Consider the following 13230-nt stretch of genomic DNA (forward strand, 5'->3'; position numbering starts at 1 on the left):
TCTGAGAGGTGTTCAGGCGCAGGTTGTGATTGTGATGTGGTGGTAGTGGTAAAGGATGGTGATGGTGGGTTGGACAGTGCTGGGAGCGCCGCAACAAGTTGAGATGCACCACCTGCGCGCGGTTAAGGGACTCAAAATGGGTTGGCTGGGGGAAGTCATGGTGGACTAGAGCCAACTAAGCTTAGCCTATCAGGAATCACTTTACGCGGGTCGCGTGAAAACCTTCCCAGGTAAAGGGCGTATTAGGAACTAGTGCTACTAGCCCAGGTCCCCATTTCCTCGTGCTCCCTTTGTCCCGCACTTTTTATCCACGGGTAAGCGTGCAGTGACCTGCTAATTTGTACTGGGTGACAGGCACCAAGACAAGCGTGACAAGGCACCGTTCTGTCCCCCGGGCTTCTTTTTGTTCCGTTAACCATCTCTTGTCTCTCCCCTAAAAACTGATTACCTTAATTATTTTCCCCGATAACATCAACCCCCGGCAAAACGTCGCCTTTTTTGCTGCTCACTTTCCCTGTCCATCTCCCATCTCCATCCATCCTCCTTCACTCCCTCATTCAACCAACCATCTCTGGATGGCTTGAAGCGCATCACACTCGTTATCACTGCGCTGGCCAGCCTGCCCACCTGGTCCAGAGCTACTCGTCAATTCAGCTCAGTCCCCGTCTGCGCAGCCAGCTCCGCGCCTGCGACCGCCAAAGGCCGGTGCCCAACTGCCCCTCACCTCTCAAAATCACGCACTCCCGTTTCCTCCTTCACGGCTCTCTCGTGTAACATCTCACCCATTACACTACATCAAACATGGACAAATGTCCCGATGAGGTGCTCCTGAAAGTCTGCGCTTGGTTAGAGTTTCAAAATGTTGCCAATGTGCGACTGGTCAACAAGCGGTTGGCCGAGGTCGGAGCTGAAGCGCTGGTAAAAAGAGTGCGCTTCCACTGCACAAAGGACTCCTTCGAACGTCTACACGCCATCGCACAGCACGATGTTTTCTCCAAATATGTCGACACCATAGTCTTCGAAGGCAATCTGCTGGCCAGCGTACCCTGCATCCATACCTACCATGCCCACTACGAGCTCGATCATCACCAGAGCGAAAGACCGCAAACTCCTTCCAGACATGCGACTCCCCGTGAGCACAGACTCTACGAACGAAACCTGGTAAAGTTCGACCGCGAGATTGAGAAAAAGTACGAACGGTATCTGGATCTTTATGAGAAACAACAGAAGGTTCTCAAGTCCGCCGCTTATACCGACTTCATTTCGTCCAGCATGCCATGTTTCCCAAGACTGAACACACTTATCCTTTCAACTGTTGGTCGCTGCAAGCATGTTCTCTCTGGGAGATTCCTCGAGTCATTTACTGCCGATTGTGCTATGCCAATTGAACAGGATACCAGTTTCACCAAGGACCAGCTGAAACATCTACTCTTCCCAGAAGGGCGCCCACTCACCCAACTCGCGGTATTGGAGGTCCATGTCATGAGCCCCAAGTTCTTCACCGGCTTTGTACCGGCTGGTCTGATATGTCGCGCCTTTCAAAACCTCAAAGCCATTGACCTCAGCTTCCGTCTGGAGAAGGATGACAGGATTGGCTTGGACATTATGACTGCAGACCGCTGCTATGCAGATCTTGCGAAAGGTTGTCTTCGTGACGCACTGAGCGCTGCCCGTGATTTGGAACAGCTCACGATCAACTTTGACGACTACGGCTACTATGGGGCTGTCACCAGCCTCGAAAATATTCTTGGCTCAAACGCCTGGCCACGTCTTCACATGTTGAATCTGGATTGCATGTCGACCACGGAGGACTATTTCCTAAGCATGTTGAAACGTCAACCATTTTTGCGCGATCTCCGACTAGGCTTCATGACCCTCGAGCAAGGTCGCTGGCCAAATGCCACCAAGCGGATGCGAAAAAATTTGAACTTGACCAACTTCGTGGCAAGTGGTATCCTTGAAGATCCGGACCAAATGTTCCCAATGCATCTTCTAGACGCGGAAGCGTACGTAGAGGATCGCCATCATTTCACATTGGGTGACGCCCTTGGACTCTACGTGACCGACGAATTTGGTATCCCCGAGGAGGAGGATTACCACCCGATGTTCGATGACGATTTCACTGACGAAGAAACCTTACGGGAGGAATACGGACCATTCGCGGATGAAGAAGAAGTTTCGGACATGGACTGCAGTGACTAGGCGAGACGAGCAGCCCCCTCCCCCCTGACCCATGTTCATGTATGATTACGAGCTTACGACCTTTTTCGCAACTACCTGTACAGTACTCAGAACTGCATTTTACGAGAGACGGTTGACCGCAGATACCCCCGTGAGCTTTCTTGTCCAATCATTTTCCGGATTCGTAAAGACTTTTTTACTGTTCTGGCTAGAGGCCACTTTTATTGCTATGGTTTGACACTGAGGAGCAGATGGTGGCTTTGTGGGATGGATGGGACAAAATGGTGTTGACATGGCTCTTCCTTATGTATCCATACCTAGATCGCTCCGGCAAGTCACCGAGAGACTTCAAGTCTCCAGAAGAACTTGATGAAATTGTAATTAGAAAAGCATACTCCGTATGTACAACTTGTTTTCAAACTAAAGGGTCTCAGCCTCGTGGATTTGCCTCCCTGAAGAATCGGCCGGCTATTTGTCGGGATTCGAGGCCAGTTTTCAGTTCCTCGTCTCCATGTTCAAAATTTAAGGTGAATATCTGTTTCCAGTTGAGGAGCTCTCACACCTCGTAGGATAGGCAATTGGATCTCGCGGTGCTTGATTCTACCATGCGGGCAAGTCTACGTCTGCTTGCGGCCCCCATTACGCCGTCATTTAGACCAGGACAGCGAGCGCAAGCTCTGGCTTTACTCCCTCCCATCCCCCTTTATCGTCGTCTCCTGCGCATTCACCGCAAGCGACTCAACCCCGAAGAACGCGTCTTCGGCGACACCTACCTGAAAGCCGAGTTCCGAAGACACAGGGACATTGAGAACCCGTTACACATTGTCGGCTTTCTGACAGAATGGCAACAATACGGCCAGCAACTTGAAGGGAAGGATTGGAAAGAGCAAAAGATTGACCCGGCGTTGTTGGATAAACTGAGTGATCAACAGGTTGGGCAGATGTATGAGCTTATGCTGGCGATCCAAAGGAGAGGGAGGGACAGTGTCGACGAGGAAGAGGAGGGAGAAATTTTGAAGGCGATTGAAGAGGCCAAGGGCTCAAGTACGTCGAACAGCTCATAATGAGTCTGGCTGTCGATGAGACTGGTCCGGCGCGACCCAGGTGAAACTAACGGTGACATTTCACATTGGAATCACCCAAGCCATCCCAAACGAGGGAGGAGCCATTGCGAACGCAGGTCTAATCACACTCGCCAGGCTTGTCACCGCCCGCTCTACCACCAACCCGACAAGCAAACAATATCATTACAGAAGATGACGCCGCACCAATATTTGTCTTCAAAGCGACTCTTCTTCCTTGAGCTCGTCCTCCTGAAAAGCAGCATCCTGTGCTGAAAGCCCCGGATAAGCAAACACAGTATTGTCGAGCATACGCCCTTGCACCTGATCTACCCCCTAGAGCACAAATAACTGCAAGATGTGCAAGACCGAAGCATTCAAATCTCATACCTGCCCACATCACTGGATGAGCATCGTCAAACCGTGTGGGCCAGAAGCATCCTTTAAGAACCAGGCTCACCAATATCAACCCGCAAGAAGTGCCTGGAAAAGACTACTCCAGCCTGAATACGTCTCCGCGCCGGCCGACAGTTGTCCAAATTGCGATCTCAAAGGAGACTACGATGCTGACAAGACAAGGATAATTCTCAGGACACCCAGGGAGGCAGGCAATCTGGGTAATGGATACAACATGACTGATGGGCAGGGGAGGGCAATACCGGTGTACCATCCCGGAGGCTATTTCGCGTCGGGGTCATATCCTTTGACCAGGTCCAATCCCAATGGACAGTGGCAGCAGGCTGGATGTTGTACAGTGATGTGAGCAGGCTGGATCCCCGGGGAAGAGGGAGGCCTACGGGTCCTACAGTTTCTCCTACTTGTGCGGCAGGCGGAGGGGCTGAGGGTGGAGTCTGCAGATATTTCTCTAGTTGGACTGACGGCACGGTCTGTCAGCGACGGCACCCTAACAATTTTCGCACGAATTCACATATCTCACTCTGAGCCTCACCTTTCCATCAATCGAGTTACATACCGATTCTATATATATATGTTTCAACGGAACGATTCCGCTTGAGGTGATTGTGTCGGACATCGCCCGCTCCTCGTTCATCATTCGCGAAACGAGTTGATCACGCAATTGCCCCTCACGATGTCACCAATGTCACAACACGAACCCCTCGCGTGCGACCCGTCGAAACAGCCCGATAGCAGGCGTTCATTCGGAGATGCCCTATGCGTATCGGTACAATGATGGCTGATGGCGTAGGGATTCGCTATACTTGAATGGCATGAGGTCAACTGGAAGAGGATCACGGGAAAAGAACCTAAGAAATTTCAAGAGTGGCAGACCTTTTTCTCTCTCTCACCTTCTTGAACCCATTTCTTTTCCTTTTGTCTGAGATTCGACACATCTGGAAACGAGGTATCGGCCACCCTAGACTTGACTGACAAACATCAGAAGAACACAATGGCTCCTGTGGCGGTTGAATCATCTCACCCTCCTACTGAGGTGCCTACGAAATCCACGCCAATTGACCTGTCCATCTTCCCGGACGGCTTCAAGACATCTGGCCAACACCCTCCGCTCTACGACAAGCTGTACCCTTACTCTGCGTTTCCAAAGTCCATCTCCGGCCCCACGGTCTGGTCGAGTGAGGACTACGCCTCCCACCCGGAGACATGGACACACGTCTTCTCGGATTCTGAGATCAATGAACTCTCGACCGCGGCGGACAACTTCATGGCCCAAGGCCTCCCCTTGACAGGGATCAACCCGGCCAACTTCCCACTCCCGAGCATGGCAGCGTCATTGAAATCGATGCGCAACGAGATCCTCAACGGCAAGGGCTTCATCCTGTACAAGGGCTTCCCCGTGCAGCAATGGGGCTCCCACAAGTCCGCGGTCGCTTACATGGGACTGGGCACGTACATCGGCTACCCGGTGTCGCAGAACGGTCGGGGCCATATCCTGGGCCACGTCAAGGACTTGGGCGAGGACAGCACGCAGATCGACAAGGTGCGCATCTACCGGACCAACGCGCGACAGTTCTTCCACGCCGACGACTCGGACGTTGTGGGCTTGCTCTGCATCGCGCGCGCCGAGGAGGGCGGCGAGTCGGACGTGGCGTGCGTGCACCAGGTGTGGAACATCCTGCAGGCCGAGTTCCCCGACGTGGCGGAGCTACTGACCCAGCCCGTGTGGTACTTTGACCGCAAGGGCGAGGTGTCGCGCGGCGAGGAGCCCTACATCCGCACCAGCGTCTTCTACCTCGAAACCCCCGAAGCGGGCAAGGAGCAGCGCGTCTACTGCAAATGGGACCCCTACTACGTGCGCAGCCTGACGCGCTTCTCGGACAAGGGCATCATCCCGCCACTGTCGCCGGCGCAGGTCCACGCGCTCGAGACCCTCGAGGCCGTCTGCCAGCGCGTCAAGCTGCACATGATCCTCGAGGTCGGCGACATCCAGTTCGTCTCAAACTCGCACATCCTCCACGCCCGCACCGCCTATAGGGACTACGGCCCGGACAGCGGCATGCCCCGCCGCCACCTGATGCGTCTGTGGCTGAGCTGCCCCGTCAGCGAGGGCGGCTGGCGCCTGCCCTTCCACGACGCAGACGAGCGCAAGAGAGGAGGCATCCAGGTCGACGACACAAGGCCCGTCGCAAGGCTGGATGCGGATTAAAACCTCTGCTGCTGTCCGCCGGGATTCATGCAAATGCGATTGTGCATGTGTCTGTGTGTATTGCATGGGGGGTGTTTTAGAGGATGAAATTCCCAGGAGAAGCTCTATAAAGACTGTAGTAGATAAACTAGCCTACAATTCGATCCATTAGATTTTTCGACTTGTATGGCTTCTCCCAATTGCCAGGCCATTGAATAGTCTTTGTGAGTCACGCAGCACAAACATAACACATACATCTCAAAGTGCATTTTGTGTGTTGGACGGTGCCACATGTGGTACAGCTGTCTTTCCTCCCTCTGATATTGGCCATTGATTTTCCTCCAAGTGACTCCGTCGTCTTTCCCCCCCATAGAAGCTACTCTAGCATTTCGGATCCAATGCCCCATTAGCCTGCACAGCGAACCTCATGTGGGCTGTTCAAGTTGGCCTTCCAAAACGTTACACTTGCTGATGGCCAACTTGGGCAACTCACTGTTTCCTCTTCACCAACTGGCCTGCTACATCAGCATGAAAGCCTTGTCGAGAAAGCTGGTTCTGAGCCCGGTTGCCTTATTCAGCAGAGAGTCTAAGATCCATTCGGACGGACTTCAAAATCACCAACGACATGACTCGACGGTTAAATCAATAGCCGTGATGATTTCATCATGATCGCAACGACAGGCACGCGTCGCATAGGGGTAAAGACAATTGACACCCTCCCTGGATGCAACAGCGGTTGCGATCCAGCCGGCACCCTTCGGTATGTGGCAGCCTGAGCTTGAACGGAAGTGTCTGTGTCCTGTTGGAAGAAGACACACAGGAGCATCGATCCCCCTTGAGCTTACCGTGTTTTCACATGACTGATCGAGATGGTGGTGGGACCAGAGAATCGAGAGGAGGGCTCTTGAGTGGACCGGGAGACGCGTTTCGGATAGCTTAAAACGAGCAGAGTTTCCTGCGTCTCTGAAATGAAAGCCCCTTCTGGTAGTACTGGCTGTCTTGACCAGAAGGCCGGGATCGGGCCATCCACTATCGTGGACTCCGGAATGACGGATGACAATCTTCTTCGGTAGGGATAACTACCAAATGAGGGCTGGGCAAGATGTGGGAGAAAGAAGATGCGTGCCGCTATCACCTTCAGAGATGCGGCACCGTAGTTCACACCTTATTGAACATGCCGAAGATGAGGCAACAGCATGCGGCTTCGCTCTTCCATTTTTGTGGCTACTCATCCGTGTGTCCCTGCATGTCAACAACAAGCCTCTGATGCCATGCACCAACGTAATGTTAGCGATTGGGCAAGGTTTGTCAGCGTACGAGGGATAGTCGATCTGGCCCTAGGTTTGGCCTACCAGGTTTGCCTTAACACGGTGCGACTTGGCTCTAGGGTTGAATGAGGTGGCTTCGGGTCCCGCCGTTGATGGCTGCCCGCCCATACACTGTGCTCCGGAGTCATTCTCAGCTTTTTTTAGAGGTGCCCTTCTCTTCGTGTCGGTCGCTCTGGCTACGAGTAATCCGGGCCGGATTCTCAGATGAGTGAGCCTGTTGATTGCTGTCTGAGGAGCCTCACATGGCCACTTTGAGAGCGTCATGCAACGAGTCGAATTGATGTCGTAGCTTTCTGGTTCTGGTAGCTTGACATGCGCGATGACAAAGCCGCAAGGGTTTGGAAGGGTAGAACCGCGGTCGAAAGAAGATTGATTGGCGTTCTTGTTGCCTGGGCACGCCGAATGAAGAATGCCCCGAAGGCCTGAGAGTTGGCGCCGCCGGAGACGAGTGGCAGGGGGCATTATCTCAACCGAGTAATGGGTGCTGGACGCCCACTAGACTCAACCCGGGCATTCCACGTCCTGGTAGAGGTTGGACGCCATGTTCTCGGGGATCGCCAATTGTGCATGATTCAAAACGTCGACGACTCGACCACCGAGACAACGTGTGGAGATGATGTGTCTTTTAATTCCCAACTCTTGTCCAAAAGGTCCACATAGGGCCATCCCGCCTACTCTTGCCCAAAACGCACAAAGGGCCGCCGGCTTCTGATTGGGGATTTTTCGATGAAGTAGATCGACCTCGGAGTTCGCGCTCACTGCTGGTTTTGCTTGTATGTGCCTTTTGGGTTGTTGTCAGTCTTGGATGAATTCGAAAACATGAGCTGACCCTGGCTGCTGCTCCCGTGAGGACTGCATTAACTCGTTGCGCGCCCCTTGCAGCATGTGTGCAATTCGACAACGGTTCGCTTACCCAGGAACTCTAGACATTCCCGGCCCCCCTTCATCCGCAGTTGTTGGCTGGGAATGGGTTTTAGAGATGCACTAAGAGGGACGTCCATGGTGGCTGCGCAGTTGCATTGGGACTCTTCCAAGGCGGATCCCTGCATATTTTTTCCGGACGGATTATCTTGTTCCGGAGCTGGTCTCGATAGAATCGTGATGTGTTGCTTCAGTAGAGCGCTCCACTGCTTTGTGTGTTATTCTCTTTTGGAAAGTGGTGACCGAATGGGCGGGAAGTCTACCGTCTTTCTAGGGCGCACACAGGCAAGATGCCCTGACGCCAGAGGCCCCAAGGCTCCAAAATCCTCGGCTGCGGAGGAATCGTTTTGATTAGCGCACATTGAGCGCGGATCTTCCGAAGCCTTTGGTTTCCAAGATGCCCATATATTGTCGCAGACATCCATGTCAGCAGGAAGGAGTCGTGGATAAACATGTCCGGAGCCATGGAAAGATGGATCGTCCCGGTGACCTCGACGAACGGTCAGTGTTGAGGACGAATCCATTGTTCCCCCGACAGCAACGGCGGGCAGATGAGGAACAGGAGTCACACCTGCAACGACAGACTCCTCATGAACAGCCTGCAGAACAACAACAGAGACCACTCCAGCATCGTCGCAGCACCTCCCAGCAATCCAGTCATGAAGTCGTCCAACTGGGCAATCCCGGAGCGCGGGACTTGTCGCATTCTCCTTTCCCCCTCCCCCGGAACAGTTTTGTCCAGCGAGCCATTCAGTACTGTATGTGCTGTCCCCTGCACGCTTCATATCCCACGTCTAATATTTGTGTGACCAGATGTGAAACAGTACTCGCCGACAGCGGTTCAGCGGCCACATTTCGTTGGCGTGGGCCCAGATTTGTTCCTTCTGCGTGATTACATTCCGTTCGTCATGAACGACCGTATGGTCTTCTCGGCGCTGGTAGCCATGTCCTCCTTCAGCGCCAATATTGCCGCCACCGGTAGTCGCGAGGCTCCCTCTGAATCTTTTCGGTTCTATCAGTCAGCCGTGTCATTGCTACGGGAGAGGTTGACCAACGAGTCGCAGCGGGCAAGTGACGCCGTGATTGTGACCCTGGCCAATTTGTGCGCATTTGAGGTGATCATAAGCTCTCCAGGGAACTCCCCGTGTATAGTAAACTCACTGAGACGCGGTGTCTGACTCTGTAGGCCTTTTCGGGAAACTATGAGGCGGTTGATATGCATACACTGGGCATCAAGCAAGTGGTCGCCCTTCGAGGGGGCACTGGCCAGTTGGGTACCTCTCCTGCACGATGACTTGGTCGTCTACACACACCATTCTGACAAGAGACAGGTTTCGAGGGTTTCCTCAAGACTGTGGCCACGGCGTAAGTTCTATTTTGGTTCTGACACGACGTTGGATCTAAAACACATGACTAATCAGGGACCGTCTATCCCTTGCTCTCCAGGTGGCAGAACTTTTATGCAGCTCGACATTCCATCTCCCTGACCGACCCACGGTTTTTCCCTGAAGACGGAATCTTCACCTACCCAGAACATCCCTTCGATCCTGAGTTGTGCGATGTTATTGCGCGCTTCGCACCGGGACTGACTGACATGGCCTTGTCAGGCATGCTGAGTCATCAGATCATCAACCTAGTCACCCATGTCAACAACTGGACCCACGAGGTGAATACCTCTCTCCGCGACTCGGACGTATACAACCTGCATGACTTGTCCCAGAGTTCTCGCAACGTCACGCTGTGCGGCGAGTTCCTGCACAAGTCAGGTTTGACGATGGTCGAGCAACTCCTGGTTCTAGCGTTGACCTCGTTCTGCTATTCCACAGACTCGACACGATCCATGTTTTTCCTGACGAACGCCTACCTCCAGATTCGCTGCAAGTACATGAGAACAGTGTATATCGAGGTGACGGAGAGAAACGAGGCATTTATGACCTGGGTGGCCACCATGCTGCTAGCCACGTTCGACCCATCAGCACAGCCGTGGTTTTTGGGCCTATCGATCTTGCGAGCGCGACCTACCCTGCGAGATTGGCAGGCAAATGTCAGAGTATGCGAGAGTTATTTCTGGAACGATGGCCTCTCGCTGAAGTTGGCGGCGAAGCTGGGTCATCTCAGAGGAACAGAACGCGAGGGCCAGGGTTGACAGGGTGGAGTTTCATAGCGTTTGTTTGTCTGCCACAACGGGTCTGTAGGCAGCTGCACATGGAGAAATCGTCATTCAAACCACAAACAGATTCACCCAGACTAAATTGCATCCAATTCAACCATTTGACATTATTCGCCTGCCCTAAAATCGCACGGAGAACGGATAGAACCAGAGTGAAGGGCGAATCAGAAGCCGAAATGCCTGCATCTGACGAACATAAATCCAGAGCTTTTCGGGGACGTATTCGCGCTCGAACTGCCATGATAGATTCTATGCTCTCTGTAAGGTCTGGACTAGAGCCATCTACCACTGCACAATACAACAGCGCAGATTCTGTAGGATTGATCAAGGCTAGAAAATTCTCTTGTGGCTATCAAACCCCGCGTCTTGACGACAAAAGCGATGGGAAAACTGCTTGTAGGTCACGTACAGCTCACCCAGACCGCGCCGCTTTTACGCCTGCCCCTCTCGTCACTCGCGCTGAACCTCACCTCTTCTAACCCTTTGACTCACGCTTTAACTCACGCGCGCCTTGACCGTCTGATTTCTGCTGCAGTCCCTTTGTACGTCTCTTCCAAGGACAGGACGTATTATTTGCGAAACTTGGTGAACTCCGTTTTCGGGTCTCTCGTGGTTGACTCTGCTTCCGGGGAAATTTGGCGCCCAATTTGGCGACCAGCACCGCCGCTTTTGGAGGTGCGCTTTCCTCCGCCCACACCCATCCGGGAACCCAAAACAAACACTTCCACCCTCACCACAATCACCCTTACCCTCACCATTACGATGGCTGACGATATCGCTCTTGGTCCGCAGACTAACTTCAATATCATTGCTGCCGAGATATTAAAGATACCAAATACACCTGCACTCGCTGGCGGTCAGCAACTTCTCGCCGAGCTCCGTACAATCAGGGAGCAGTTGACGAGAGTTGAGAGAGACACGAGGGCAATACGAGAAGACGTTGTAAATGTCCGCCAGCAAATTACTGCATCGTATGTACGGTTCGACTTATTTTAATATCACTATACTAATTCTATAGGAATCATAATAACGCAGTCCGCGTTCGGAATACATACCTTCGAAGTCAGAACGAAAATCTTGTGTCGTTTGTCAACGCTACTACCGGTGCCGCTATCCTTGGTTTCCCTCATACCTCATCCGAAATCGAACGTATGGCAAGAAGACAATTAGATTCGGTACTACAACAATTGGGTATTCCTACACAGGGTGCAAATTTGGCGGAGAAGAAGCGGTTACTCAGAGCTCACATCGGGTTAACAGAGGTCGCAGGTTCACCACCTCCATAAGAGACATGATTCTAGTGATATAGACACGCTGTATGAAGTGCACGAGTCAGAACTGTATTGATAGTTTACGATTGATGAGAATCAAGATCATGACCTGAAGCAGCGGCTAAATTCCCTGCAATAACTTTACAGTACCAAATCCAAGGTGGAGATCGCAACGAGAGAATGCCCATTCTTACACTCTACCATCCAACTTGGCCATACAGATTTCAAATACTTGAGCCTAAATAGTAAGAGTCATCAACCTTGTCCAATCCATAAATCATCTGGACGTACCACTTGGGAAAATTACCCCGCGGTTGGTACTATGTCGTCAAGTGTAGCCGGACGGGGTGCGAGCTGGACTTGTGCCAAATTCTCAGTTTAGTGCCCCAAACAAATGCTCTGATCTAAACATTTCCATATTTACCTGTTTCCCTTCTCTATCACTTTTTCTCATCTTCATTCCATATCTACTCGTCCATGACTATATCCATCACGACTGTACTCACTCATCCCGCCAACATGTCTATCGTTACTCATAGAGAGACCAGCAAACACACTCACACAGTCATCTTCCTCCACGGCCGAGACAGTGACGCCCAAGAGTTCCTGGACGAGTTCTTCGAGAGCGAGGCATCCGAGCCTGCTGGGAGACCACGCACCCTCCCAGACCTGTTTCCAGGTATCAGATGGGTGTTTCCCACAGCACCAGCTCTTTATTCGAAACGCTTCGATACCACGATATCGCAATGGTTCGATATATGGTCAGTCGAAGATCCTGAGGAGCAAGTCGAAATCCAAATGGATGGATTGAAACAAAGTGTTACCGCCCTGCTGGAGGTGATGAGAGCCGAAGAAATTCATGTGCCTCGACAAAACATCTTTTTAGGAGGTATCAGCCAGGGATTTGCGATAGCGTTGTCTGCCTTTTTTGCAAACGGCCAAGGGTTCGCTGGCCTGATTGGCCTATGTAGTTGGATGCCTTTCGCCAACCTTATCGAAGATCTTAAAGCATCTAGCGCCAGTGACGAGCAGCTTTCCAACGCAGTTCAGAGGATTTACTTCGGTCAGCAGTCCCCAGAACCATCATCGCCGTCCCTCCGGTCTACTCCCATCTTTCTCGGCCACTCAATCGATGATGACACTGTACCCATTAAGAATGGAAGGCGAATGTGGGATGTCCTAGTGCATTCCTTAGGATTGAAAACTCAGTTACACGAGTACGCGGATGGGGGTCATTGGGTGAACGACCCTCAAGGTGTGGACGACATTATGGAATTTCCGAATCTCACCATGCGAAACCTGGGAGTCTCTGATGATGAAATAATACACGTCGAATCGACCATCGACCTTCGGCTTGTCTGATGAGGCCAAGAGATAATAATACAGCCAACCAAGCTCAAGCACGGCTTACTGCTAATATTCTCTGAGCCTCAGAAGTCGACGAAGTGCCCGCCTCCTTACAACCAAAATGCCGCAAGTTCTCAACCACCAGACTATCTCAATGACCCAACGCTGGCAGTTCCAGCGCGCCGGCACGTTGTTTACAGCCCAACATTGTATGATCTGACGAATTCTGCGGACATAAATGAACCGAATGTGGCCAACACGAATGCGCATTCGATACAGTCGTGCGTGACTCGGCCGCACGCCCCAGTGTTCGTTGGCCACATAGTAGCCGCTACCGCCGATCTTATCG

General features: G+C 52.3%; 6 protein-coding genes across 6 annotated transcripts; all 6 read left to right on the forward strand.

Moving 5' to 3' along the window:
• Window positions 1–801: 801 nt before the first annotated feature.
• Window positions 802–2202, forward strand: Z517_08476 (uncharacterized protein; the record flags this gene model as incomplete). Its single annotated transcript, XM_013426992.1, has 1 exon — window positions 802–2202. One exon carries the CDS (start codon window positions 802–804, stop codon window positions 2200–2202), a length of 1401 nt encoding a protein of 466 aa, XP_013282446.1.
• Window positions 2203–2786: 584 nt separating this feature from the next.
• Z517_08477 (uncharacterized protein) lies at window positions 2787–3245 on the forward strand (the record flags this gene model as incomplete). The annotated part of the gene is made up of 1 exon (XM_013426993.1): window positions 2787–3245. The coding sequence occupies one exon, from the start codon at window positions 2787–2789 to the stop codon at window positions 3243–3245; it is 459 nt and encodes a 152-aa protein (XP_013282447.1).
• Window positions 3246–4650: 1405 nt separating this feature from the next.
• Window positions 4651–5865, forward strand: Z517_08478 (uncharacterized protein; the record flags this gene model as incomplete). The annotated part of the gene is made up of 1 exon (XM_013426994.1): window positions 4651–5865. One exon carries the CDS (start codon window positions 4651–4653, stop codon window positions 5863–5865), a length of 1215 nt encoding a protein of 404 aa, XP_013282448.1.
• A 2700-nt stretch (window positions 5866–8565) lies between these two features.
• Z517_08479 (uncharacterized protein) lies at window positions 8566–10239 on the forward strand (the record flags this gene model as incomplete). The annotated part of the gene is made up of 5 exons (XM_013426995.1): window positions 8566–8851; window positions 8907–9208; window positions 9280–9367; window positions 9425–9458; window positions 9540–10239. 5 exons carry the CDS (start codon window positions 8566–8568, stop codon window positions 10237–10239), a joined length of 1410 nt encoding a protein of 469 aa, XP_013282449.1.
• Window positions 10240–11025: 786 nt separating this feature from the next.
• Window positions 11026–11549, forward strand: Z517_08480 (uncharacterized protein; the record flags this gene model as incomplete). Its single annotated transcript, XM_013426996.1, has 2 exons — window positions 11026–11234; window positions 11282–11549. 2 exons carry the CDS (start codon window positions 11026–11028, stop codon window positions 11547–11549), a joined length of 477 nt encoding a protein of 158 aa, XP_013282450.1.
• A 504-nt stretch (window positions 11550–12053) lies between these two features.
• Z517_08481 (uncharacterized protein) lies at window positions 12054–12896 on the forward strand (the record flags this gene model as incomplete). The annotated part of the gene is made up of 1 exon (XM_013426997.1): window positions 12054–12896. The coding sequence occupies one exon, from the start codon at window positions 12054–12056 to the stop codon at window positions 12894–12896; it is 843 nt and encodes a 280-aa protein (XP_013282451.1).
• Window positions 12897–13230: the final 334 nt, after the last annotated feature.

Source organism: Fonsecaea pedrosoi (assembly GCF_000835455.1).
Source record: "Fonsecaea pedrosoi CBS 271.37 unplaced genomic scaffold supercont1.5, whole genome shotgun sequence".
Taxonomy (NCBI): Eukaryota; Fungi; Ascomycota; class Eurotiomycetes; order Chaetothyriales; family Herpotrichiellaceae; genus Fonsecaea; species Fonsecaea pedrosoi.